General features: G+C 38.5%; 1 protein-coding gene across 6 annotated transcripts in view; it reads right to left on the minus strand.

Moving 5' to 3' along the window:
- pou6f2 (POU class 6 homeobox 2) overlaps positions 1 to 25,836 on the minus strand; it is a 478,425-nt gene that overhangs the window by 366,552 nt on the left and 86,037 nt on the right. For 5 of the 6 annotated variants that reach the window (XM_062984247.1, XM_062984243.1, XM_062984241.1 and 2 more), the window contains exon 2: positions 8,481 to 8,652. In XM_062984247.1, coding sequence (XP_062840317.1) covers positions 8,481 to 8,652 — 172 coding nt within the window. Of the gene's footprint in view, positions 1 to 8,480; positions 8,653 to 9,388; positions 9,729 to 25,836 lie in introns of those variants that run through there. The other variant, XM_062984246.1, reaches the window with a different exon arrangement.

Below are 25,836 nucleotides of genomic sequence, written 5' to 3' on the forward strand. Positions count from 1 at the left end.
GCTTCACAATGAGTAATAATTACACTGCACATAAAAATATGAAAATGGCTGTTTTTAATCCTTTGAATTGAAGAATTGCTCTTGAACTTAATTATCCGCTACAAAAAGGTAATAAGCAAAGACTACCATCAAAATATATTCAATATCTTTTGCTACTACTTTCCCTGCCAACTGCATGTTTCACCTGTTTTTTGTAAGCAATCTTGTTTAGCCTAATTATCAAAATTGCTGTTTTTGAACATTTCTGTAAAGATTTACATTCAAGACCAAGCAATTACATTATGTTTCTGGTGGTATGCTACATTTACTCATAATTTGTTCATTTGTTCTATTACTATAGCATCATCTTCTTTCAAGGAACTCAGGGGGTCAATTTAGACACTTGATATGGCATGAAATAATCAAAATAGAAAGAAAACAGGAAAAGGGAGAGAGATAAAGTGACAGAAAATGTCAGAGTTATATCTACAAAATAAAGGTTTTGGCTTTATTTCCCCATTCAGATGCACTTAGTGAAGTTACAGTGTTCCTTCAATACTTCGCGGTTCACTTTTTGCAGATTTGCTGTTTCGCGGTTTTTCAATAAACTCTAAAAGAATATTATAAATAATTAAAAAATTACAATTTACACCCTAAGGAAGCGAGGAAGGAGAAGCCAAAGGGAGAGAAAAGGAGCCCAAGCAGTAACAGGAGGAGAAGGAGGCAATTTATCAACACACAATTGGTTGATAAAATAGGGTATAACTACTAAAATAATATATAAATATTAAAATAAATATAGTGCCCCTACTTCGTGAATTTTCACTTATTGCGGATGGTCCTGGAATGTAACCCCCGTGATAAGTGAGGGAACACTGTATATGGAAAACAGTGAGAAGTTCAAAGGCATGCAACGCATAAAAATATTGCAGACTGAAACCTCACAGACCACTGTAAGTTACATTTTAATACAATATAATATGCAGATATATAATATAATGACCATAACAAAAAATAAATATGCATTTAGAAGAACAATATATAGTACAGAAGCTATTTCTAAATTTTACAAACACATTGCTCCTGTTGCCAAAGAGACATAAAATTCATTAAACAAACAGTAATTTTGATTCTTCAGTTCCCAGGCAGCCAATTCTATTTCTCTAATGAGCACCTATATTTTCTTTATTCCACAAACTATGTTACAGAGATTGTGTGACAGTTTGATGCCACATCCATCATCAGCCACGTTTATTGCTGTTCATTTATTTTCTTCATTTATTTATTAGTTGCTGTGTGAATAGTGATAAAAATATGTCTGGTTTTCTGAAGTTCTCTAAAGTTCACTTATTTGAAAGTTATTGGAGCCCAGTCCTAGATGTTCGAATAATTAGACATTAAATCTTGTCTGTGTTTTACCAAAAATGTAGGGAAAATACAGTATTATTACAGAATTATCGTACACTCTTGTATGCAAGGGGAGCAAATGCTCCTAGATAGTATTTCTTTTCACCCATCTCCCCAACCCCTGCAAGCTTTCATTCATAGTATATTAAAGTTCTCTATAGCCTAAATTAAATTCTATCAGAGGCTTCTTGCCCCAAAGTAGTTTTGGAATTGTTCCCATTCTTGAAACAGCAGAGAAGTTTCTTCAGAGAATATAGATCAAAAGTTTTTCAAACTTTCTAGATAGAAAATAAATATGTTCTATAGATGCATCTTGAAACTAAGACAATGCTATGGCCCTTACTAAGATCACTGGGAGTATAAAACTTTGCCACCAATAAAAAAATCTAACATCGCTTAATTTAATTCAGTGGATGCAACCACTTCTCTGAAAAACTGAAAATGTTCTTGTTTTGGACCCTAACTAACCATAACCTTAAGCAGAAGGTGTAAATTCAATTTTCTGCCTCTGAAAATGATTCTAATGCAGTAATTACTAATCAAACGGATTTATACTTCACCCCCCACAATTACCTGTGATTCATATTTTTAAAGCAACAAGAACTTAGAGCTGAATCTGTTAAATTTCAGACCCATTCTATATCTGCTATGCATCAAGGATATGTATGCCTGCTAGGACACATGGATATGTGTTCAGTATAATACTGTTGAAGAAAGTAAACTGAAGTAGCAAGCTACCAAAAATCTATTATTCTGACTTTAAGAGTTGTTCATTTATACAGGACTGATGTACCTGTAGAAGTATAGTCTGATTTGCAATTTTTTTCCTAGCATATTGCCAGAAAGGAGATGCAGAACACACAATAAGACAACCATCTTTCTAGTGCTTTAGATTGCCAGACATCATTAAACACATTTCACATTTTGTTTGTGATTTGCATCTGAACCTAACATAACTAGATGCTATGATTTAGTGATGCTTTATCTCCACATATGTCTATAGGCATTTCACAGGAAGTGAAAATAAGTTTATTGTATCCCGCCACCATCTCCCCCGGAGGGGACTCAGGGCGGCTCACAAAAATATCAGATAGGAAACAATAACAATGTACAATACATCAATAAACAATATCATGCACCAGTTATAATATTCAAACATTGATCAGAAAAATGAAACACACTTAGTAAAAACATAGAATTAAAAGCAGTGAGGTTGTAATGGTAGATTAGCAAAGTGCACATTATATTGCGAACTCAGAAACATAGATAAAGTGCCACAGATTCATTTGAGGTCAATTTGGGATGAGAGGAGCCTGAACTAATGCCAAGATATTTTAAGTCCTACTCTTTTCAGTGGGAAAAGTCATGCTTAATTCCTAGCAAGTCCTAGCTAACTTTGCCAATGGTAACAAATTTTGGAGACTCTACTCCAGCTATATCTACAGCGCCATGTAATTTCCACTTCTGACATAATTAACACTGACATTTATTTGGGAATGAGAACAAGTCCAATGAGTGTCTGAGGCCCCTTCTACACAGTTGAATAAAATTCCACATTTTCTGCTTTGAACTGGAATATATGGCAGTGTGAACTCAGATAGTCCAGTTCAGAGCAGATATTGTGGGGTTTTCTGTTTTGATATTCTGGGTTATATGGCTGTGTGGAAGGGCCCGGGGAGACCTTAATAAGGCATCCCATTCAGTCATGCAGGAAAGGAAAGGCTTTGACTAAGGGATAATCAAGTTGCATTACCATTGCAACTTAACAAGAAACAATGGCACACTTTTAAAAGTGTAAATCTAACAATTTGACTTACTTTATAGCTACAGGTGTGCATTCTTTCACAACGAAGTTCAAAGCTCTGTTGCCTGAAAGGTGTCTCCCATTAAGAAAAAAAAACTACTCTGAGGGACTGAGTAAATTGACTGAATGAGCAAAATATAATATTTTAGTATTTCCCAACATTTTAAGCCCAAAAAAACATGCTTCCTTCGTTGTTAAAGTTTACAAACCCAAATAAAACTGAATGCTAGTAAATGCTACACTGCTTGCATTCAACTAAGGTTAGATCAACTGGTAAATAAATACCCAAGACCAAAGGTTACATTTTCCTACATTTTTTTCTCTATTGCAATAAAATATTTGCCTTCCTATAAAACCAAAGCCAAGTGTGCAATTCTGATCATGAAAAAGTCTGAAAGTCTACAAAAATGAGCATATGATAAAATTCGGTTAAACATCGACATCACACGGACACGTTTATCAAGACTCACATATACAACAGAGGTTGGTAAGATCAACCAAAATGTAAATCCCTTGATTTCCTAATCAGCTGGTCTAGAAATGAAATATTTTGCCTTATATTTGAACTTTATCTGTTCAAAGATTCAAAGTTCGTATTTCAATTCCAACAGCCAGGCCCTCGATCAGGGCCGGTCCAACAATGAGGCAAATTAAGCAGTCGCTTCGGGCGCAAAACATATGGGGGCGCAGTCGAGACTGCTTTTGTTGTTGATTTCTTGTAAAACAGGATGTTTTGGTGCTTAATTTGTAAAACCTTAATGTAATTTGATGTTTAATAGGCTTTTCCTTAATCCCTCCTTATTATCCAACATTTTGGCTTATCCAATGCTTTTATTTTTCAGTGATTGGTTTGGGGGGGGCGCGCCAAAATTCTGTTCGCCTACACTTGAAAAATACTTAGGGTCGACTCTACCCTCGATGCTGGCATAAGCAGCTACTCATCCACTTGCTCTATGGAAATCAAAACAGCACTGAGAGCACAGCAACACAAAGTGAGCATTATGGGAGCAGAAAGAAAAGAGAGGGGAAAGTGCTATGAATCGCAATACATCCCGTAAAAGAGAAACTGCATGCCACCAGAGTGACAATATTTCACCTTAACTTTGTTCTGAGATAGATAGATAGATACATAGAGCATAAAGGGTGGGTGCAGTACACAGAAACATTACACAACCTTTTCATCTCAACATCTTCATCAGGGAGTAAGAGCATATCTCAATCTTTAGCATCTGATACCCTTTCAGATTCACCATCTGGTGGTCAAAGGCCTACAACTAAAAGCAATGATGAGATGTAAAAATATGACAACAAAGATTTCACCATAACTTTTGCTTCATTCAGTTAATGGGGATGGAAAGGCTATTGATCACAAGCTACATTTTAAGGAGCTGCATTTTGTGCCAATGTTAAATTGAAGAGACATTGGTTTTAATGAAAACATACTTATCAATTCTGAATGCCAGCATATCTCAAAATTCAGCTATTCGTAAATTTCCCACTAGTACTGAATGAAATCCAATTTTACCCACAACTTTATCCACAGATAATGCACGCTTTGATACTACATATCGATCAGCCTGCTTTCAATAATGGGAAAACTCTATGCACGCTATTTGTATATGAGACTTTCTTCCTTCTTGGAATCAGACAACACAATCTCTTTCTGTGATTTCATGTTCCTCAACAAAATCTGGATTCATGCCACATTAGTATAATATAGCCCTTTATAAGTATGCAAGTTAAGGAAAATACTATTCTCGGTGTAATACTTTGGAGAATATAAGCTCCTTAATCAGAATTTTTATTTTCACTTTAAGTGGCACTTAGAATTATCATAGTAATAGATCCTTTAATGTTAATGTATAAAGATTTGGGGAAAATATCAAATATTTATAAGTTGATAAGCAGAAGAATCAAAGATGGAACTTTCAGAAAACAATATGGTCTATGTGTATACGTGTGCAATTGCATATATATGGCCACACATGTGCTCATGCACAAATCATATACAATAAGGGTAGAGGAAATGTAATAGCTTAAATTCATTTTATATTAGCTATGGAACTATATAACAATGTTTAATATTTTTGAAGGCTGAATAAATCCAGGATGGCATTCTTGAAGCCCGAAACACTGTTGTCTTCAATTTCTCTGCCATTGGTGGCAAAGTGTACATTTTGGAGGCAAGCCAAAAATCCGTTGTAGCCGTAAAGGAAACAAAAAAGAAAGAAGAAAGACTACTATCAATCTTAATCCTGAATCTCTGCCACCTGAAACTGGAGCTATTGCTATTGGAAAAAAGCCAGTTTCCTACTATGTTCTATCAGGTTTTAACACATAAAACCATCTAACACTACAATTGCGGGGAAACTGTGAAATATTGCAACGCAGGACATTTTGGAAGCTGAGGGCCTCAACCATTATTTCACCTCCATCTCTTTTGTAACAAAAGACACACACTTGATCAATGAGTCAGAATTTTATACAGAAAACAATGATGGGCAGAGGCTCCTGAAATAGAAAAAATGACTATGAAATGAGACCAAATGAATTATCATAACATTATAACAAGAAAAATCAATGTCTTGGAACACTCATAGTGGAGTCCTAATTTGTGAAGGATTCTTAATTTAAGTGTTCAAAATCACTTCTCAAACTATGATCTCACAGATTTTCTCTATTTGTCTTAAATGTATGTGTGTGCGCACGAGAGAGGGAGGAGATTCTTGCCTTCTATAGCTAACGTGTGTAATCCCTTTTATTTTCAACTTTTCTTCAAGCTTAAAAATATAAAATCTGAATGCAAAGCACCAATAGCCCAGAAAGTTAGTCAAGGAGAAGTGGAAAGGCCACAGAAAACTGTCACTAATATCAGTAGGGCCACTAATGATTGAGACTGCAACTCAATACACCTTTACCTGTATTTAAGTTTCATTGATCTAAATAGGTTTTACATGTACAGGATAGAGCTGTAACAGTGTAATCTTCACATATTTAGTTTCACTGAGATCAATGTAGGGCTATTCCCTATGTAGATTTGCATACCAGGCAGATAAACAGAATTTTCACCAGTAACTTTTTACAAGTTCGGTTACATTCAAACTAAGGACAGAGTTTAGCTGCTGATTTGATAAGTGTTATCACAACACATCACATGGCCAAATTAAACATTTTTAAGTTCCAAGGAGTACACCACTGAACTGAATGGGATTTACTTTTGAGTAGGCATGTATAGTTTTGCCATGTTAAATGCTTAAATTAAAGGGATTACAAAGTGGTTAAGTGAATCGTGTTCTGATGCATACATATATTCATTTACAAATATCAGATTGAGAGCCAATTATTTTGAATATTTTTCAACATTAATTCAACATTAACTCACCCCTTCTAATTCAATTTTAGGAAAATTTACAAATTTACACATACTAAAATGGTGTATTTAATTCTACATTAATTCACCCCTTCTAATTCCATTTTATGAAAATTTACAAATTTACACATATTAAAATGGTGTATTTAATTCTAGTAGTGAACAGAACTTTTCTACTATGATTAATGACTGTAGAACAATATATTGTGAGTTGTTATTCTTTATTATGAAACTTGTCTGAAACATTCAGCAAAATCAGCAACATAATACAGATATTTTATTTATGCTATATATCTGTGTGAATTGTCCTGATTATTGAACTGCCAAAGCAGAAATATATTATTTATCTCTTTTCTTCAAATTATAAGGACCTCTGGAAATGATTATTTAAATTGTCTAGATTCTAGCTTGTAATACAGGCTTTCCCATTTTTAAAAAACACCGGTATCACAGCTGATTCCCTGAAGGCAACTGGTTTAATTACATGGCAGCTAAATATTCCCAAAAGAAAAGGAAATTATTTTTTCATAGAAAGAGGCATCAATTTATATTTAAACAGAAATGATAATTTATAATAGGTCTTATGCGATTCAACTGTAATGGTTCCATGAAACACGTTCAATAATTTCATTATTTTTGTGCATCTACCTGTCTCTCTAAAAATGATAGGACATCTCTTTTGATCAAAATTCTATGGCCGTTTTTTTTGCAAAAATCATTTTGCTGCTTCATACTGGAGCAAAAATACAGACATCTGAGCATAACTCCAGCTCCAATTTTTTGAAAAATTGTGTTTTTAAAGTTGTGTTTCTCTCTCAAAAAAAGACACTTTGTAAAACACACAATGCATGTTTCCCATACGTGCTTGCAAATTCTCCCCTTGAAATGTTGCACGTGGAAACAATTAAGAGGAACTCATTCAGATACAATTGCTGTAGAATCCAAATGTCACATTGTACTATGTGGTGCTGTGCCGACACAGATGTATATCAACATCTATCATTCAAGCACACCCCCGAACACGCTCTGCTCCCTTTTCTGATTAGAGATTACAGTTGCTTGAGTTGTCTTACAGGGTGTCACTGGTTTGAATGACAGATGTCTGGGTTGAAGTGCCACACTTCTTTTTTTCCCCTTTTGATTTTGAATACAAAACAAATATTGTGGAAAGGTTACATTTTTATAAGCTATTAATATATCCTATATATAAATATATATGCAGTCAGGGAGGGAGAGCTATTTTTTCTTCTAAATAAAATAGTAAAATACCTTTCCAAGAAACAACATGTCTTTGTTTCCTGCTTCAATTTTGAACACATAATTAACAATTCTTAAACTCATGCTGAACTATCCCAAAAGGTTTTCTAGAATTGTGTAATCTTGTATATTAATAGATAATAAAAGAAACCTGACCCTGTTTTTAAAAGACTTACAAACAAAAGGAAAAGAGGGGAACACTCTTTAAAATGCTGAAGAAAAGTTTGCTGTGGAGCAAAGTGCTCAGAGAGACATTCAAAAGAAGCAAGCTATGAATATGTGTGCTCCCACAAATTTCAATTAACGTGCCTAATCTTAACAACATCAAATACATTACTTTTCTGGACAATATAGCAACACTAATACCCAAAAGACAACCACTTCAACAAGAGTCGTATTGCTACAGTCCCACGGATGTCAGATTATCACAGAAGATGTGATTTGTATATTGCAGCTAAAGTTGACAATGCAAACTAAACTTTTCTCAGTCGGCAAGCACTCTCTTTTAAGCTGGACAGAGAAAGCGTGCGCGTGGTCTTCTGCAGCCAAAGTTGGTCCTACCAAATATTATTATCAATGCATCTCCTTTCTCTGGTCTCCGATTCTGTGGCACCAGTGCCGAGGCAACAACACTCCAAACACAAAATACCTAGGCAGACTTACCGAAGAGCTTGCTGGGAGTGTCCTCGTTGTCATTTGATTCCACAGGCACAAGCAGGGGCTCATTCAGCTCGTTGTCTGAAGCAGCTGCCTTGTCCTCACCTCTCAACTCTGCATTCATTTCACTCCGCAGTGACAGCAAGGGCTTACTGACTTGTCCAGCTATCATTGGATCCTAGGATGGGGGGAAAAAGAGTGAGGGGGGAAAAGTGGCAGCTTTGGTGTGCGTATTCTATCTTCCACTCCCTCTCTTTCTCTCCCTTTCTCTCTCTTACACACACACATACACACTCTCTCTCTCACTCTCTCTTTCTCTTATCTCTGGCTGCTCCTGCTGTTATTGCTGGCTGCAGTCAAGTGAAGAGCTATTACAGATCCAATGAGTTTTCCATTACTCCCCACCCTATTAAAGCTCAACTAGCATGTGAGAGATTCCGGATGCTTTGGAGAGAAAACTTCAGTGAAAGCTACATACCCAACACAGTTTTAATTGTGGGATGTGCTTCTTTATGTGTGCATTTTTACACCTCTCTCTTTACTTTAATGTGGAAAGGAGGGGGATGGCTGTCCAGCAGTGCATTTTTATAAAAGCTTGTGAACATCCTAGAGTTCTCTCTCAAAAAGAAAGGCATTTTTGCTTGTACAGCATTAATCAAAGGAGAAGCAAAACAGCAATAATCACAGTACAAAAATGTTTCTACAACAACACGACATAGCATTTTAAGACTAAAACAGAAATATTTCATGTAAGCAGAAACAATCGAGACAAGATAAACCCTCACCCAGTTGTCTTTGGATGCTAAGCTTCCAAAGCCTATAATTTCCCACTTCATGAAAAAATATACAGTTATAGAGACAAATCAAACAAACACACATTTGGAAAAGACAAAATATGTAAAAAAAATACTTACAAAATGTTTGCAATCATTCTTGTATTTTGGGCATTATGTTTCCATGATGGATAGGCATTTATGAAATATATTAAAACATTTAAACAGCTAAATCTATTTTATCTTCTCTTTCAGAGGTTTTGGGCTCTTGAGTAAAACGGGTCAGTAATGACTTCCAAAGATAGTCATTTGTTTTGCCAATCAACCAACAAAATCTGAGGATAGGCAAGGAAAGAATGAAAAAAAGAAACAACTGAACTTGCGCGATCCCAGAACTATTTATTGCTAAATTCATGCCTAAATGGTTCTTATGCAGAGAACAGGTGACCAGCGTACACGTAGGTTGGTTAGCATGTTCCCTCTGCCCATTCGCACATTGGTCGATGGTTGCCTATGGGTTTCTTTAATGTATTCATGTCTGAAAAGTGAATTTGATATGACACATGATAATCTATGAAAATGTTAATCAATACAAATAGTTTAAACTGTCATCAAATGCACTTCTTTAGTCAATACTCATATCGCCGAAAACAATGTCACTGTCACCAGGGTTTAATTTGCACAGCACTTAAATATTGGACTCTGTGCATCAATGCACTCTTCTTCAAATACTGTAGGTAAACACATTTTCTCCCTATTTAAGGCTGAAGCACTCAGTGCGCATTTAGTTCAAGCCGAATCCTCCCTTTTGAATACCTTGATAGGTCCACTGGAGGGCAAAATTAATACTTAATTGAATCTCACAGTCATCAAAATAATCAATACTTTTTTATTATTTATTCTTTACAGTCTGTTGACTGTTTCAAACCTCAGAGGAAATGGAGTGGGGGTGAGGATTCATGGCTTTGAAACACTGTCATTTAACAAGGTAATTTTCAGTGGGACATTAGGGGTTGTGAAACATATAATAAAACAAAAATGGTGGCTGATAATAGGAAGAAAGAAAAGAATTATATTTCTGCCATCTAACAAAACAGGATAAATAAAAAAGAAGAAGCAAGTGCGGGGAGAGAGAAAGGAGGGGAGGAGGGAGGGAGAGAGACTGGCTTTTGAAGGGTTTTATCATATCAAGAGCAGAGCTGAGCTTTCATAATGCTGACATTTCTCATCCTGACAATCCTAAACAAGTGGAAAGGATGAGATCGGAGATATCATCTTTCATCACATTCCCCAGCTTAAGAACCAACATGACAGCTTCTCTCCCCTTTACACTGTTAATTACTAAATAAAATACTACTCTCTGTCAGCATTAGATTATTGCAGATAGGAACCACTAACATTACTCCATTGTTGTTGATGTTGTTATTGTTTTTTTTTTAACAAAATCCATTGATACCTACCTTGAGCTTTCCAGAAAATAAACTGAACTGCTGTCAACACAATTGAAATGTAATGAATTAAATCGGTGATGCAAATTCACATTATTTTGAGATGAAATTGCCAGTATGGATTTATTAGTATGTCTTTGGCAGGCATTTTTTTTCATACATTTGAAGTGTGCAGAACCAGACATTCGTGAATTTTTTTCTTTTCTTCTCCTATTTGCAGTTACAGGTACTCACCCCCAAACCCATATGCCCAGCCTTCAGCAGTGACAAAAAGTACATTGGCATGGCTAAGGCCATTGGGAAAATTTTGCCTGCTTCTGGACTTGTCAGATCTGACCATAGTAATATATGCCTTGTTTTCCTCTCATTTGGACTGCTGTAATGAACGCTGCATGAGAAACCACCACTGGTTCACAATAGTTTGGCCAGGCTATTTGTTAGGGCCAATCCTAGAGAACACTCCCTTGTTATAACCACGTTTCAAGGTATAATGCAAAGTAGCAGCCATGCTCTACAATAGTGGTTCTCAACCACTGTTGTAGGTCCCCAGGTGTTTTGGCCTACAATTCCCAGAAATAATAAATAATAATAATAAACTTTATTTTTATAACCCACCCCATCTCCCCGAAGGGACTCGGGGAAGCTCACAACAAGGACAAGCCCGAAACAACAACGCAACATATTTGATAAAAATGTAAAACATTTCAACGATACACAAAATAAAATAATGGACAATACATTAATATCCAAGCAGATAAAATCAGAGTAATTAAAAGCAAACCAGCGTGGACAGGTTTCATAAAGTGCTATATAATGGAAATGAGTAACAGAGATAAAATGCCATACGCTTTTAAAACATAAAGAAGTATTCTGAAGACAGCTCAAACCAGTTTACCAGCTGTTAGGATTTTTGGGAGTTGAAGTCCAAAACGTGTGGCGACCTACAGGCTGAGAACCATTGCTCTACAATGCACAATTTGGCTTGAAAACAGGCTATGTGAAACCCAAAGTTCTTGCCTGATCAGGTTTTGAGATCTTCAGGGCACACTCTTCTCTCATTGCCACTACCAATGCAGGCACAAACAATGAGAACACAAGAAATCTCTTCTCCACAAATGTTTCCAAGTTCTGGAACTTCCTACCAAGTGAATCCAGGCTATCTCCTCTGTTGTCTTTTTTTTATCTGGTTAGGTAATGTTTGCTTTATTTTGTCAATTTTTTAATTCTGATTTCTGTTTATGTTTTAATGTATTTCTTTTATATTTGTTAGTTGCCTTTTTGATAAAAAGGGAAGTAAGTACATAAATAAATAAATAACTTTATTTATAATCCACCCTATCTTCCCTCTGGTGGCACAGTGTGTTAAAGCGCTGTGCTGCTGAACTTGAGGACCAAAAGGTCTCAGGTTCAAATCCCGGGAGCGGAATGAGTGCCCGCTGTTAGCCCCAGCTCCTGCCAACCTAGCAGTTCGAAAACATGCAAATGTGAGTAGATCAATAGGTACCGCTCTGGCGGGAAGGTAACGGCGCTCCATGCAGTCATGCTGGCCACATGACCTTGGAGATGTCTATGGACAACGCCGGCTCTTCAGCTTAGAAATGGAGATGAGCACCAACCCCCAGAGTCGAACATGACTGGACTTAACGTCAGGGGAAAACCTTTACCTTTTTACTATCTTCCCTAAGGGACTCAGCGTGGTTTCCAGGCAAGAATGGGAAATATTCAATGCCATAAGAATAATGTGAACAAGCCAGATCAAACAGTACATAAAACAACTTCAATAAAAACTTGTAATAACAAAACCAAAAAATGAAAAAGTTATGAAATAAACATATTAAATAAACATTTAAACCATAATAAGATTTAAACAGCTAAAATACATTGAAATTATAGAAGCCTGCAGAGCCAGTGTGGGTTACTAACTTCCAAGTGAGGCTGTATCTTAAGATGATCTAGTTCTTCTCCTCTCCATAAACTAAAGTGCATAAGTGCATTTTTAAATGTTTTTTAAAGAAGAGGAGGGAAGGGGTCATTTTTATATCTTTGGGGAGTGCCAGAGGTGGGGGGTTATCACAGAAAAGTCCCCCTCTCTCATTCCCACCAATTGTGCTTAAGACGGGGTGGGACTGAGAGCAGGGCCTCCTTTCCTGACTGCAGTGCCTGAGGTGGTTTATAAAGGAAGATGCTGTTTGTTAGATAGTCTGGGCCTGGACTATTTAGGGCTTTATCTAAATCTAATCTAATCTAAATCTAATCTATCTATATCCATAATAAAAGTGAAAACCCGTATGTGTGTATGTGGCAGGGGTGTCCGCTCACACAGACAGTCTCCGGCCTCCACAAACAGGCTACAGTTCTTGGTGCTGAGGAGCAACCAAGTCACTCTTTTCTACTGACATTGCGGTTACAGCGAGCGCCATGAACATGCAGCCCAACCCCTGCCAATGTCCTTCCCAAAGACTACGGCCCACCACCCAAGGAATGCTTTCATTTGGGGACAATTTCATCCTAGATTTTGCTTTTTCTTCCACCACAGGCAGGCATCCCAGGGTTCTCCATTGGTGTGGAATTTGCATGACCCCACCTATTGCCCTTCCCTTTCAAATCTGTCTGCATAACAAACAGAGCAGAACTGAGCTGCAACTAAACTTACTGGAGGAGTTTAGGGATTGACTCCACATGGTGGAAGTTGTAGTTCACCCTGCATCAAGTCAGACCACTGTGACTCCTACTGGGGAATGTAGAGTTGTTGTAGTTCACCTACACCCAGAAAGCTATGAACCCAAACAATGATGGGTCTGGACCAAACTTGCCATGCATACCTGATAAGCCCAGATTTGAATACTGGGGGGTTTCTGAGGGGAATTGACCTGATCATTTGGGAGGAGTAGATACTGGGATTTATAGTTCACCCGCAATGAATGACCAGGACCAAAATTGATACACAGAGTCCCCATAACCAAAAGAGCATATTGGACAAGTTTGGGGGACAGGGACTTACAGTTCACCTGCATCTAGAGAAACACTGACCCCCACCGACAATGGACTGGGACCAAACTTTGCACAGAGAAGCCTCATGACCAACTGAACATACTGCAGCTGTTTATAGGAAGGGGCCTTTATTTTGGGAGTTGTAGTTCACCTGCATCCAAAGACCACTAAACCCAGCCGACAACGGATCTGGACCAAATTCCGCACACGGAGTGAACATTGCCTGCTGTGGATACTGACAGATGTTTCGGGGCAATTGCCCCAGGACTCTAGGAGTTGTAGTCGTTCACCCCCATTCAGAGAGCACTGCAGCCGGGCGACGACCAGGCGATGACCAGCCAATGACAGATCTGGACCACACTTGGCACATAGGCCCAAAATGGCCAACTTTGAATACTGCCAGGGCTTGGGGAGGATTGACCCATAGTTCTGGGAATAGTAGTTCACCCATTCCAAACAAAATATATAACAGTGAAAGACAAATAATACCATTCTCAAATAACCCGGGCACCGCCGGGTTCCCAAGCTAGTAGATAATAAACGACAATTTGTATTTAGCCCGGAAGCAGACTGGCAGTCAGTGGAACTGCCGTAACATGGGAGTTGTCCACTCCCTGTACGGTGCTCTAGTTAATAACCAGGCTGCCGATCTCTGAACCAAGGAAGGAAGGAAGGAAGGAAGGAAGGAAGGAAGGAAGGAAGGAAGGAAGGAAGGAAGGAGCAAAAAGAAAGGCAAGCAGAGCATCTAAACTTGGGTCCTAGCCTTATTGTCTCCTGCCTCTTGCAGCTGGTCTAGCAATGGCTATGACATGCTAGTTAACTCTGACTTTTGGACTGAGAACTGAAAAAAACCAGCATATTTTAGACAACCTCTCTCCTGAAACATTCCTTCTACCTTGAACAGATAGATGGGAAATTTCAAAATCCTTCAACCAAGAAATGAGATCAAACATATCATTCTTACAAACAGTAAAAAGTGGAAGTGCTAAACCATTTTTTCTGCAAATTGTACGTGCACGTAGAAAACTAACAAGTTAGGGTAAAAATTAGACTAAAACCATTTTTTCCAGCTTTTAATCCTCTGTGTACAGAGAATATTTTTGGACAGGGAACCATGTGTGTATCTCCATCCAATCCAAAGTGGCATAATCCATATCCCATATGATTAACTGTTTGTGGGCAACTGTAACGTTAATTGCTTGATTATATACTGTCATTTTTATCTACCTTTTTGTGATTTTCCAGTGCTGAATTACAAACATAGGAAAAATGTAATATATCCCCAGACTGATGCAAGATATGCACCTTATGCATACTTTTGATAGCTCAGGGTAACAAGCATGCCCAATTCAATTTTAGAACCATTCCTCCTGCTTGGAATGCTGAAAGGAAAAAAAATCAGGTATATTGAGAGGAACACATTAAATTAACTGGGGTGAAGAAAGCTAAGACTACAATCTCACCATACCACTAGATGATGAAACTTTGGCAGTCCGAATATCAGAGTACAACTCCTGAGCAGCTCCAGCCAGCATGGACAATTGTTAAAAATTGAGGGAGTTGTAGAACACAATCTTCTGACCGGCTCAGGTTCCCCACTCATGCTATACACACATATCTGGGTGGATTCCTCAACCGATAGGCATAGGTTAGTACTGTATGATGACTGTGCATAACAATTATACTCAAGAGTTTAAAAATACAACTCACACATTACTGCATCTCTGTATTTTCTTTCTATAAAACCAGATCTATTGTCTATTGAACATATTTATTTACTTAAGTAAAGGTAAAGGTTTCCCCTGACGTTAAGTCCAGTCATGTCTGACTCTGGGGGTTGGTGCTCATCTCCATTTCTAAGCCGAAGAGCCGGCGTTGTCCATAGACACCTCCAAGGTCATGTGGCCGGCATGACTGCATGGAGCGCCGTTACCTTCCCGCCGGAGCGGTACCTATTGATCTACTCACATTTGCATGTTTTCGAACTGCTAGGTTGGCAGGAGCTGGAGCTAACAGCAGGCGCTCAAGCCGCTCCCGGGATTTGAATCTGGGACCTTTCGGTCTGCAAGTTCAGCAGCTCAGCGCTTTAATGCACTTTGCCACCGGGGCTCCTATTTATTTACTTAGGATATATATAAATATCACTCTAACTGGTGTAGCCAAGTACCATCATATCATGATAACACTTATTTACTGTAAATCCAGAACACTTTTTTATATTTATTTACTTAGGATATATAAAAAGTATTCTGGATTTACAGTAAGTAAGTGTTATCATGATATGATGGTACTTGGCTGCACCAGTCAGAGTAATATTTATAATTACACAATTATTGTCTCACAGCTCATTAATATAAGTCAAATTATCTTAATACTTATCTCTGAGTCTCAAGGGCTGGGCAGCAATGCAGAGTGCATTGAAATAAATAAAGTTGCCATTGGGTGCATTTACACTGAAGAATTAATGCAGTTTATCACCACTTTAACTGCACGGCTCAATGCTATGGGATCATAGAAGTTGTAGCTTTACAAGGTTTTAAACTTTTTTTCTGCCAAATAGTGTTGGTACCTCACTGAAATACAATAGGTAAAGGTAAAGGTTTTCCCCTGACGTTAAGTCCAGTCATGACCGACTCTGGGGGTTGGTGCTCATCTCAATTTCTAAGCCGAAGAGCCGGCGTTGTCCATAGACACCTCCAAGGTCATGTGGCCGGCATGACTGCATGGAGCGCCGTTACCTTCCCGCCGGAGCTGTACCTATTGATCTACTCACATTGGCATGTTTTTGAACTGCTAGGTTGGCAGAAGCTGGAGCTAACAGCGGGCGCTCATTCCGCTCCTGGGATTTGAACCTGGGACCTTTCGGTCTGCAACTTCAGCAGGTCAGCGCTTTAACACACTGTGCCACCACCACAATAGTATACAATATATTATATATGTTTGTCTGAAGACTAAGATCTTGCCAGAGAGGACGTCTTCTGTGTCCCCCTAACAGTGGAGTGGAATTATGTAGGAAAATACAAGAGACTGTCTTTTCAGCTGTGGCAATCCACTTCTAGAATACCCTTCCCTTGAAGGCCTGATTAGCACTAATATTAGTTTATTTTCAACACCAGAGGTCTTTTCACATGTCCCTAGCCTGGGCTGTGGTGCAGGCTGGTGAGCAGCCAGCTGCAACAAATCACTCTGACCAAGAGGTCATGAGTTCGAGGCCAGCTCAGAGCCTGCGTTTGTCTCTATCTTTGTTCTATGTTAAGGCATTGAATGTTTGCCTTATATGTGTAATGTGAGAAGGGCGGAATATAAATACTATTAATAAATAAATAAATAGCCCTTGTGCCATTTTGCCAGCAGTCACTGGCAAAACAGCAAGCATGTGGGGCACCTCATGGCAGCCCGCACACCCTCCCTCCTTCCCCCACCAGACGGGTACAACGGGAAAAGGTGCGTTGGCACCCTGTCCCCATTAGATGTATTTATTTATTTATTTGTTTGTTTATTTCCAACATTTATATACAGCCTTCCTCCCGTAGGGGGGACAAAGCGGGTTACAGCATACTATGTAAACCAGGGGTCCCCAAACTTTTTAAACAGAGGGCCAGTTCACGATCCTTCAGACTGTTGGAGGGCCAGACTATAGTTGGCTACCGAGCAATAATAATAATAATAATAATAATAATAATAATAATAATAATAATAAAAAGAGGGTTGGAAGAGACCCCTTGGGCCTTTTAGTCCAACCCTCTTCTGCCTTTCTGCACCAAAAGGCACAAGCAAAGCACCTCTGACAGATGGCCACCCAGCCTCAATGTTAATAATAATAATAATAATAATAATAATAATAATAATAATAATAATAATAATAAGGGTTGGAAGAGACCCCTTGGGTCATTTAGCCCAACCCCCTTCTGCCCTTGTGCTGTGGGGGCCGGATAAATGGCTTCGATGGGCCGCATCCGGCCCCTGGGCCTTAGTTTGGGGACCCCTGATGTAAACAATGAGCATAGAGTGTTAAAATGGTCAACCCATAGCATTTAAAACATCCCAAGTAAAAACAAATTAAAACATCGCAAGTAAAACAGTTAAAATCACACAATCCGAAAGTGGATGAGGGAAAGGGTGGCAACTCGTGTTGCCCTTTCCCCCATCACATAGGAGAAAGGGCTGAAAAACACTTATCTCTCTGCCCCATTTACCCTCACTTGGACGATAAATGGGGCAGGGCCTGCCAAGTATCATGGGATGATGCTTGGCAAGCTCTGTCCCCAAAGTGCCGCAAAGGAGCAATTTGTACCTGTGTGATGAAGTGGCAAGTCAAGGCATGGCTTTTTACATGAGTATTTTAGCTGTTCAAAACTCTTTCTGGAGAAATAACATTCTTCTTAAGTAGGGAGGAAAATGCTAGCGCCAATATAGGATTTCCTCCCAAAGTATTTGAAACATTCAATGGGCAACCCAGTCATGGTTACTCAAGCTTCCCAGTGTGTCAATGCAATAATAAAACCATATTTCAACAATATGCAAAGAGAAATACTCCACCATGGGGATCTTCTGTCCCCCATAACAAAGGGGAAAGCAGAGATGTTTTCTGCTGCCCTGGAAACTAGGACTTGGAGCAATGGGTTCAAATTACAGGAAAGGAGATTCCATCTGAACATTAGGAAGAATTTCCTAGCCGTACGAGATATTCAACAGTGGAACTCACTGCCGTGGAGTGTGGTGGAGGCTCCTTTTTGGAGGCTTTCAAACAGAAACTGGATGGCCCTCTGTTGGGGTATTTTGATTGTACTTTTTCTCCATGGCAGGCGGTTGGACTGGATGGCCACCGTGGTCTCTTCCACCTTTATAATTCTATTATTCTATCCTCAGAAGTGAATTTTGTTAATCTTGCAAATTGCATTAGTGAATGTATATGGTCTGATAGGGGGATAAAAAAAGGGGAGAATGATGCAGACAGAGACTGGAATTAACTGTAGCTAATTTTGAGGCAGGGACTAGTGTACACTCAGTATGCAACACTAGAATCTGTAGTCTTGGTAATAACTGAGGTTGAAAGGTGAAGGATACACAAATTCAGAATATTTACTAGGTTGTAATGGGATAAAACAGAAATCATGTGCCATCTGGAATAATGGAAGGGAGCCAAACTATATACACAGAGCAGCGTGAGGGTTGGTTACACAGATTAATTAAAACTGCACAGTTTACACTAAAGCAGGTCAAATATTCAACCTGGACCGTACAAAAAAAATAAGCCAACTCAGTTATTACAGAAATTGCACGAATTCACGGGAACATATCGAGTTTGGTTTGGAAGGTTGGGAACGGTATCAAAACTGGAAATTGGTTTTCATCAGACGAGAACAACATAAACCTTTACTTTGTTAAAAAAAATCAGCACAGTTGATACATGATAATTGTAATTTGTATTTTAATTGAGCATCAACAGAAGCTAGCCACTAAAAAGTAGAAAGTGAAAGAAGCCAATTTCATGATTAAGCACATAAATAAGAAAACAAATCCCCACCATTTAACCGACTGCCCTAAGTTATTGTTCACACTTCTTTCTTTCCTCAGCAAAACTCTGGAGGAAGTTGTCTCTTCATTCACTCCTCATGGCACCTGATGACTTTTATCCTGGTGTTTCTCTGGAGGTGATATAACAGAACTGCTGATGTTTGGGTTTTCTTTTTTTAAAAGTCTCCTCGGCCAATCTCTATCAATCAGCCCATTCTCCTTCTGTAACATCTGATGCCAGAATTTGGTGACACCAACATTTTTCTTTTTCCAAGCATCTCCCTTTATGGTTCTGTTGAGGGATTTATTTCATCATAGTCTCATGACTGGATTAAAACTTGTCTGTAACTGTTCGAAGAAACGCATTCCTAATTTTGTTCTCCCAATCTCTAGAAATGGGTTCTCCCTAGAAAATGTGGATTTGTTCTTATATTTGTTGCACATGCACATGCAAATTCTCTTGATGTCAAGCCAATAAGTAACAACTCTGAGGTTGACTGTAAGAAATAAACATCAGGAACGTCAGACATTCCATAAAGCATTGCTCCATCTAAAGAAGGCCATTGCAGACAATTCTGCTTTCAGAAATGCAGAGCAGAGAAGCTTGAGTCCTCTGAGGAACTGATCTACTGGTTTCCCAAGTTTCCAAGTTCCTCTGTAAATCATTGTCTGATAGGTCAACACATATGCAGAAACCCTACATTAAAAACAATGGAAGGCTTGAGGACAGAATTAGAAATCTTTCCAGACTTGTCTGCTCAGAACAGTCATTAGGGTCTAACATGAGGTATCAGCTATTCTTCAACTCAAGTTGCAAATCAAGATGTCTGCACCTGTTTAGATCCGTCTAGGGCAGGGGTCCTCAAACTTTTTAAGTGGAGGGCCGATTCACAGTCCCTCAGACTGTTGGGGGGGGGGCGGACTATGATGAAATAGTCCAAAATTAGGATTGTTGTTGTTGTTGTTGTTGTTGTTTTTGTGTGCCTTCAAGTCGTTTCAGACTTAGGTCAATCCTAAGTCTAAAGTTTAGGACAGAGGCCAGGTCATCCAGCCCTGATCTAGACAATCTCATAAGACCATAGGTAAGCAAAGAGACTTCCAAAGACCATCTAGATAGTCTCATAAGACCATAGATAAGGAAAGTGACCTCCAAAAGCCATCTAGATGGTCTCATAAGACCATAGATAAGGAAAGTGACCTCCAAAAACCATCTAGATGGTCTCATAAGACCATAGACAAGGAAAGTGACTTCCAAAAGCCATCTAGATGGTCTCATAAGACCATAGACAAGGAAAGTGACCTCCAAAAGCCATCTAGATGGTCTCATAAGACCATAGACAAAGAAAGTGACTTCCAAAAGCCATCTAGATGGTTTCATAAGACCATAGATAAGGAAAGGGATCCTGAAAGACCATCTAGATGGTCTCATAGGACCATAGGTAAGGAAAGTAACCTCCAAAAGCCATCTAGATGGTCTCATAAGACCATAGCTAAGCAAAGAGATCCTCAAAGACCATCTAGATGGTTTCATAAGACCATAGGTAACTAAAGGCACCCTCAAAGGCCATCTAGACGGTTTCATATGACCATAAGTAATGAAAGTGACCTCCAAAAACCATCTAGATCAGGGGTCCTCAAACTTTTGAAGCAGAGGGCCGGTCCACAATCCTTCAGACTGTTGAGGGGCCGAATTATCATTTGAAAAAAAAATACAAACAAATTCCTATGCACACTGCACATGTCTTATTTGTAGTGCAAAACAGCAACAACAACAATGAAAGAACAATACAATATTTTAAAATGAAAGCAATTTTAACCAACATAAACCTTTCAGGATTTCAATGGAAAGTGTGGGCCTGCTTCTGGCCAATGAGATAGCCAAGTTAATTAGGATTGTTGTTGTTGTGTGCCTTCAAATCATTTCAGACTAAGTCTAAAATTAATTATTTATTTACTGCATTTATTTACTACATTTATATCCCACCCTCTCTCACCCCGAAGGGGACTCAGAGCAGCTGTATGTACATACAATGTATGATATTATTAGCATAGCACAAAATTAGCATTATATATTACTATATTGAACTACACCACTATACTGTAATATTATATGTAATATATAACATATAATTAATATTATTATATGGTATTACTAGTATTGGGAGCTCTGGCGTGGACTGGTCCATGAGGTCACGAAGAGTCGGAGATGACTAAACGACTGAGCAGCAGCAGCATTAGTATTATATTGTATAACATAATATTAATATCAATATTATATGTATATACAATATATTATATTATTAAAACTGATATGAAAATATTATATTATAAAACTGAGGGCGGGGGCCAGGTATCCGGCCCCTGGGCTTTAGTTTGGGGACCCCTGATCTAGATGGTCTCATACAGCCGTAGCTAAGCAAAGAGACCTCGAAAGACCATCTAGACAATCTCATAAAGCCATAAGTAAATAAAGAGACCTCCAAAGACCAGGTAGACTTTGGTCAACCCTACGTCTAAAGTTTAGGACAGGGGCCAGGTAAATGACCTTGGAGGGCCGCATCTAGCCCCCAGGCCTTAGTTTGGGGACCCCTGATCTAGGGTTTTGATTTTTTCTAAAAAAAAAATCAAACTTGAAACTACATTTCTTCTGCTCTTTCTTCTGCCTGTTTCCATCCTGTCTGCTCACTCCCATATCCAAATTTCAACTATTGTTGCTTCCTATCGTTGCTGATGTGCTTTCTCTTCCCATATACCAAGTCAAGCCTTAGTAGACCATATGCAGTACCTCTTGAGACCAACTGGGTCACTGAGAAGGTTACATTCAATGACAGAGAGTAGCATTGTATTTTTTCAAAATTGCAAAGCTAAAACACAAAACTATAAAACAATACACTGCATGTTCTGAGATGTTCATGCCAATGAAGCTCAGAGGCAGCATTGCACAATTTTGTAAAGCTGATAAATATCATGCAGGGAAATCAAAACATATATTTTATTGTTGCATTTCACTAGTAGCACATCAACAAAAGCTTTCAGGACACTATTGTCTTTTTAACACTACTTTGACAACATGGACTAACACCAAATTTCTTACACTTGGTAGGCCTTGTCTCTTATCTTTCTGATGAGATACTACTACCAGCATAGGTTCACAGATACAATCCAAAATCATTTCTGCAGAAAACCTTCTCTTACATGTGCTTTCCTCCTCCTCTTTATTATCACCCTTAAAAGAGATCTTCAAAGATATTGGAAACAGAACTTAAATATGTCATCCCCAATATTTTACTGCTTTCTGGTGTCAGTTGCTGTGACTTGTTTCAGTAATATTATCTTTTCTCTGAGGAATTAATACTTACTGTAATCATTTCCCACTTTGATTATTTCATTAAACAATCTTCAGTGCCTTCCAAAAATTGCCAGTTTCTAACCACAAAAGGATTTCTAACTCTACTGCCAAGCTAATTCTGCTTACAACAAAAGAACTGTATCATTGTTGCTTCTTATTTATTTATTTACAGTATTTATATTCCTCCCTTCTCACCCCGAAGGGGACTCGGGGCAGATCACATTGTACACATATGAGGCAAACATTCAATGCCATATAACATAGAACAGAGACAGAGACAGACGCAGAGGCAATTTAAACCTTCTCCAGCTTCCAGCTTCCTGAGGGTATGCTTGATTCTGGCCACAGGGGGAGCAGCTGCTTCATCATCCACTGTGACGGCAACTTCTTCATTCCAACGGCAGCTGGATGATTTTTATGGTGTCGTAAATTAGCCTCCCCACATATAAGTGGTACCTAAATTTCCTACTTGATAGATGCAACTATCTTTTGGGTTGCTTAGGTCAACTACAAGCAGGGGCTATATTTTATTTTTAATTGTTGGGTGCTCACCCCAACACGGGCTGGCCTCGAACTCATGACCTCTTGGTCAGAGTGATTTATTGCAGCTGGCTGCTAACCAGCCTGCACCACACTCAATTCCTTGTTGTCATCACCAGCTTTCTGTTTCTTTTGGTTTCCATTTAAAAGCTACTTCTATTTGCTAACAATATATGCCTTCACCTCTCTCTCATTGGACTGGTCACAATCTACCTTTCAATATCACACAAAGGATTCCCATTTACCTTCTCGTTTTGAGGGGTCAATACTAGAAAGACACTAGAAAGACTCCTGACAAAAGCACACTTTTGCTGATATTTGAGTAGTAGTGTAACTGGAGTCCCATTACAATTCTATTATTTTCAGATATGTACATAAATAAACTATATTCTTATTTCCGTATTTTTAAATGTTATATGATGAGATTCCACCTGAACATTAGGAAGAACTTCCTAACTGTGAGAGCTATTCAGCAGTGGAACTCTCTGCCCTGGAGTGTGGTGTAGGCGGTTTCTTATGGGGCTTTTAAGCAGAGGCTGGATGGCCATCTGTCAGGGTTCTTTGAATGCAATTTTCCTGCTTCTTGGCAGCGGGTTGGACTGGATGGCCCATGAGGTCTCTTCCAACTCTGTGATTCTATGAGATGTCCTTGTTCTGAAATTTTCGGTAATTGTTGACTTCCATTAGTCACATCCAAATTTCAAATGCCTAATATCCATTGCACTTAGGAAAAGACGAGTTTCCCTCCCCATTTTTGGTCCTACATTTTTACAAGAACACTTGAATAGAAAGTGTCTTTCTCGGCAACATTCCCTTTCTAATCTGAAGTAATACTGTGGACATAAACATGTTTCATAATTCCAAAATATTAATTATTGGATTTCATCCTCTGCTAAAATGCAATAGTTCACTCAGAGTTCTATACAACTTCACCAAGCCATCTGCTGGTAGCCCACATATTGGTTGATTGTATGCATGTCTCTCCTTTTTAGAACAAAGACACACAATACTGGGTTTCAACTAATACCATATCTATGATAAGATAATACATTTCAGTACAATGAACTAAGGCTGTAACTTCTCCTAAGACTAGGTTTAATGTGGGAAGTCCCCCCCCCCATAATGGGTGATCTCTTAATCCCATTGCTAACAAAGGGAACAAAGGAAAGGCTTCCAGGGGAAATGGGAGCCTCGTAAGTTCCCGATTTATATCAATGGGCTGAAAATATCAGGGTTTTTTGGAGGTGGAACGAAAATGCCCATTTGGCAGCATGCTCATTTTTGGGAGCCACAAGGAAATGGATATGGGGGCTTCCGATATCCAGTAAGAAGAAACAGATAGGGATTCACCCGAAATGCACAAGCCTACTGCCAAGGTGGCTCAGGACACACTTGTCTGGCTGCAAATGCAGCTTGGAACCAGCATTTTTCATGCCAGTTCCAAGTTGCAGTATGTGCCTAGGTAGAAGGGCCCTAAGAATATAGTATCACCTGAAGATGCTTCTCTCAGTTGGTTCACAACCCCATGAATTTCATAGGAATGTCTTAGGTAAGGAATACTAAGAGGTGATTTTGCCAATTTCTTGCCCTGAAACATAATCTAGAGCAGGGGTCCTCAAACTTTTAAAGCAGAGGGCCGGTCCACAATCCTTCAGACTGTGGAGGGGCCGAATGATCATTTGAAAAAAAAAATGAACAAATTCCTGTGCACACTGCACATGTCTTATTTGTAGTGCAAAACAACAACAACAATGAAAGAACAATACAATTTTTAAAAATCAAAACAATTGTAACCAACATAAACCTATCAGGATTTCAATGGGAAGTGTGGGCGTGCTTCTGGCCAATGAGATAGTCAAGTTAAATAGGATTGTGGTTGTTGTGCCTTCAAGTCATTTCAGACTTTGGGCGAGCCTAAGTCTAAAATTATTTATTTATTCATTTACTACATTTATTTATTACATTTATATCCTGCCCTTCTTACCCCGAAGGGGACTCAGAGCAGCTGTATGTACATACAATATATTATATTATTAGCATAGCACAATATTAGCAATATATATTACTATATTGAACTATACCACTATACTGTAATATTATATGTAATATATAACGTATAATTAATATTATTATATGGTTTTATTATTAGTATTGTATAACATATTATTATTGATATTATATGTATATACAATATATTATATTATTAAAAATGATATAAAAATATTATGTTATAAAACTGAGGGCAGGGGCCAGGTAAATGACCTTGGAGGGCCACATCCGGCCCCCGGGCCTTAGTTTGGGGACCCCTGGTCTAGAGCACCTTGTACTCCTTGCTAATCAATCAACTAAGTACTAACCAGGGCTGACCATCCTTAACATTTCTAGAATTGAAAGAATCCGGTGCCTTAAGAAATGAGCACAAAGGAGAAAAAAATAAATATAAACTGTTGGGATTTTTTTTTAAAAAAAATTACAAAACCTGCAATGTTTCACGTTATCATTGGCTTTGGAAGAAAAAAATAATGGTAAGAAAGAACTCTTCCTCTTTACTATGTAAATTGTATTCAAATTCATAGGAGCCTCTGATGGCCTAGGGGACAAAAGCCTAGTTACTTGAAGGTTGGGTTGCTGACCTGAAAGCTGCCAGGTTCGAATCCCACCCGGGGAGAGTGCGGATGAGCTCCCTCTATTAGCTCCAGCTCCATGTGGGGACATGAGAGAAGCCTCCCACAAGGATGGTAAAA

Source organism: Anolis carolinensis, chromosome 6 (assembly GCF_035594765.1).
Source record: "Anolis carolinensis isolate JA03-04 chromosome 6, rAnoCar3.1.pri, whole genome shotgun sequence".
Classification (NCBI taxonomy): domain Eukaryota; kingdom Metazoa; phylum Chordata; class Lepidosauria; order Squamata; family Dactyloidae; genus Anolis; species Anolis carolinensis.